At 40.9% G+C, this 3,300-nt stretch overlaps 1 protein-coding gene across 1 annotated transcript; it reads right to left on the bottom strand.

The window, feature by feature from the left end:
* Window positions 1-1,533: 1,533 nt before the first annotated feature.
* Window positions 1,534-2,876, bottom strand: LOC116040342 (trace amine-associated receptor 13c-like). The gene is made up of 2 exons (XM_031285651.1): window positions 2,701-2,876; window positions 1,534-2,350 (listed from the first exon to the last, which is right to left on the bottom strand). The coding sequence occupies exons 1-2, from the start codon at window positions 2,874-2,876 to the stop codon at window positions 1,534-1,536; spliced, it is 993 nt and encodes a 330-aa protein (XP_031141511.1).
* Between the last annotated feature and the right edge of the window lie 424 nt (window positions 2,877-3,300).

Consider the following 3,300-nt stretch of genomic DNA (forward strand, 5'->3'; position numbering starts at 1 on the left):
TTTTTTATTTCTGTTTGCAACTAAATGGACATAAATCCTTGGATGATGCTCTCACCAATATAGTGCAGGAATACAAAGCTTTAGTAGCTCTTTTGTTGTGTTGGTATGAAATTTTTCCTATCACAAAGACAAAAAAGTTTCCCTGGGAAAAATACTCTTTACAAGTGTCATACATATGCAAATGTTTGATTACTTAAAAAACTGTATATGGTGCTTATGCCTCTTTAAATGCAGCAGCATCAGAGAGGAAAAATACACAACAAGATAAAGCTGAAGCACAGGTCTTTCAATTGTTGTTTATACACAATTTAGACTTTTAGACAGGAAAGCATATTTTCACATCATTCATATGTGAAAATTCATATGATCACTGAATAGTAAGAACATTTTCATTCTGATATCAGTCCGTCCACAGCCTGCAGTATCTGAATCTAAAACAAGGCATAGATCACAGGGTTTAGACAAGAGTTACAATAATACAGATGGACTGCAAGTGATGCAGATGAAGCAACTATTAAGTTGTCACTGATGAGTTAAAGCAGGAGTAAAACAAGGCATAGATCATCAATAAATGTTATACAGGGATCAAATATGAATGACACTTGACTGAAATGATTAGAACAACTTTTGTTCCTAAGCAGAAAGGGAACATGATGTTTTTATACCGACAGATTTATCTGAAACACAACAGTGGATTTTTTTCTATACTGGAAACATACATACACATGAAAGTGTGTTTGTTCAGGGGCATCTTTTTTCTCTGTGAAACAGGAGCCCAACAGGCCTGTGATTTATGTTTGCAACAAAATGGTTTGCAGCACCAAACATAGGGACATAAATACAAAGCTTTAGTAACTCTCTTCTTGTGTTGGGTTGAAATGTTCCCTATCACAACAAAAAAAAGGTTCCCTAGGAAAATAAAGATTTCATAAGTGTTATACATGTGTGAATATAATTTAATTTCATACTGTTTATTGATCCCCAGTGGGGAAATTACAATTTACACTCTGTTTGTTAGAAATCACTACACACAGGCCTGAAATACACACACACATGCTGAGGACCTATTCATGCACAAATGGAGAGATGTCAGAGTGAGTGGGCTGCCAGTGGACCAGCGCCCAGAGCGCTCGAGCGGGTACGGTGCCTTGCTCAAGAGCACCTGGCAGTGCACAGGAGGTGAACTGGCATCTCTCCAGCTACCAATCCACACTCCGTACTTTGGTCCGTACTCGGACTTGAACCTGCGAACCTCCGGTTCCCAACCCAACTCCCTACGGAGTTACTGCCACCCCGAAAACTTTTTACGTTTATGGTGTTTGTGACTCTTTAAATGCATCATCAGAGAGACAAAATACACAACAAGATAAAGCTGAAGCACAGGCCTTTCAATTGTTGATCATACACAATTTAGACATAAAGACAGGAAAGCATATGTTCACCTTCTGTATTTGATATTTCACTCACTGAACATCAGACAATTCATTAATATATCCTTAGACCAAGTCTGATCTCAGTCCCTCCAATGCCTCTCTACAGCATGTTGGTCTCACAGGAGCCAGGCTGCAGTATCTGAAGAGTAGCAATGAGTTTAACGGATTTTCTAAACCAGGGGTAAAGGAAAGCATAGATCACAGGGTTTAGACAAGAGTTACAATAGAACACAAAAAGAACATAGGATGCAGATGAAGCATTGACCAAGCTGTCTCCTGCAAGAGAGACCGAGAAATATGGGCAGAAACATATTAGAAACACAACTACAAGAACACCAAGAGTCCTGGCTGCTTTTAGCTCTGATGTCTTTGCCTTTGGAGTCACTGAAAGCTGGAGTGTGACAGCTGTAATGTGAGAGCGCATGGCACGGGCCTGAGACACAGCCACAGCAAATACTCTCAGATACAGAGCTATGATGACAATAACTGGAAGAAAAAAAGTCAAAACAACATCTACAGCTCCTAAGACATAGTCAATGACCAACACACATTCTCCGTAGCAGGAATTATACCTCCCCGGTTGAGTCAGTTCATCCTTCACATAGAGAAAGCTGTAGGAAACAGAACAGAGCCAACACAGATGAACACAGAGTTTAACTCTGTTGACAGTGATTCTGGTGGTGTAATGCAGAGGGTCACAAATAGCCACATAACGGTCAAATGATATGAGCACTATGTCACCTACTGAGGATACGGTAATGATGCCTGAAAGATAATTATAAAGAAAACACACAAAGTCACCAAGAAACCAGCAGGATGTTTTTCGGAGAATTTCTCCTGGCATCAGCACAAGACCCACCAGAAAGTCTGAGACAGCCAGAGAGAGGAGGAGGATGTTGGTGGGTGTGTGAAGCTGCCTGGAGGGAAAGAGAAAAGCACCATTAAACAAACAAGTCGTCATATCTAAATGACAAACAAACATTGTATGTTAGTTCTTTCTGAAACAATTGAAAAATCATTCCAAAAACACTCATGAGTTATTTTACGATCTGTCATAGAAACAGGCCTTATTCTGAGCAGTCAGTTTGATTATCACAGTATGAAAAGAAAAGGTGTTACATTATAATAACATCATCAATAGCTCCCTCAAGCATCCCACTATGCCATGACGGTGAAACATCAAGCCAGCATGCACAATACCAGGACCCTGAAACTGACACAGGGTTCATTTTTCTAAACCTTCAATTTTTGAGACAATGATCTTTGCCTGAAGTGGGAGACTGAGATGATGACGAGCAGGTTGAGAGCTACAGTGAGCAGAGAGATGGAGTAGAGCAAAATGTGAATGAGCATCACTTCAAACCAAGGAGGTGTCAGCTTCCTGCAGGAGGTGTTGAAGAGTTGTGGAAAGCAGAGCTCTGCTCCGTCCTGTGTCTCCGTCATCTGTGTGAGGATGAGAGAGGTCTCAGCTCTCTGCTTCAAACTCTGTCATACAACTGATTTATCTCTTTTTACTGTTGTCTCCACCCCTCCCTTTCTCCCTCTCAGTCTCTGTTGGACACTGAGGACTTTTCTTGCTCTACACATCACGTCATCTTCTACACTTTCTCTGTTAGTCCACAAGTCTTTCGATAATCATTTTTCTTTTCAATCCTCCAGTGTTCTCCCTTTCTGTTAATCTTCTGTCACCCCCAGATTCCAAACTTTCAGATCTCAATCCAGCTGAACACATGCAACAGCGTGGCCTGGTGCAGGTATAGGCCCTTTAATCCTTAGACAATTGGGCGACAGGTCAGTGATTCAGTTTGTTTTAAGCTTACCAAACCCTTAAGTCTTCAACAGCTTCCTAGTAATAGCCCCATGCATT

Source organism: Sander lucioperca, chromosome 19 (genome assembly GCF_008315115.2).
Source record: "Sander lucioperca isolate FBNREF2018 chromosome 19, SLUC_FBN_1.2, whole genome shotgun sequence".
Lineage (NCBI taxonomy): Eukaryota > Metazoa > Chordata > Actinopteri > Perciformes > Percidae > Sander > Sander lucioperca.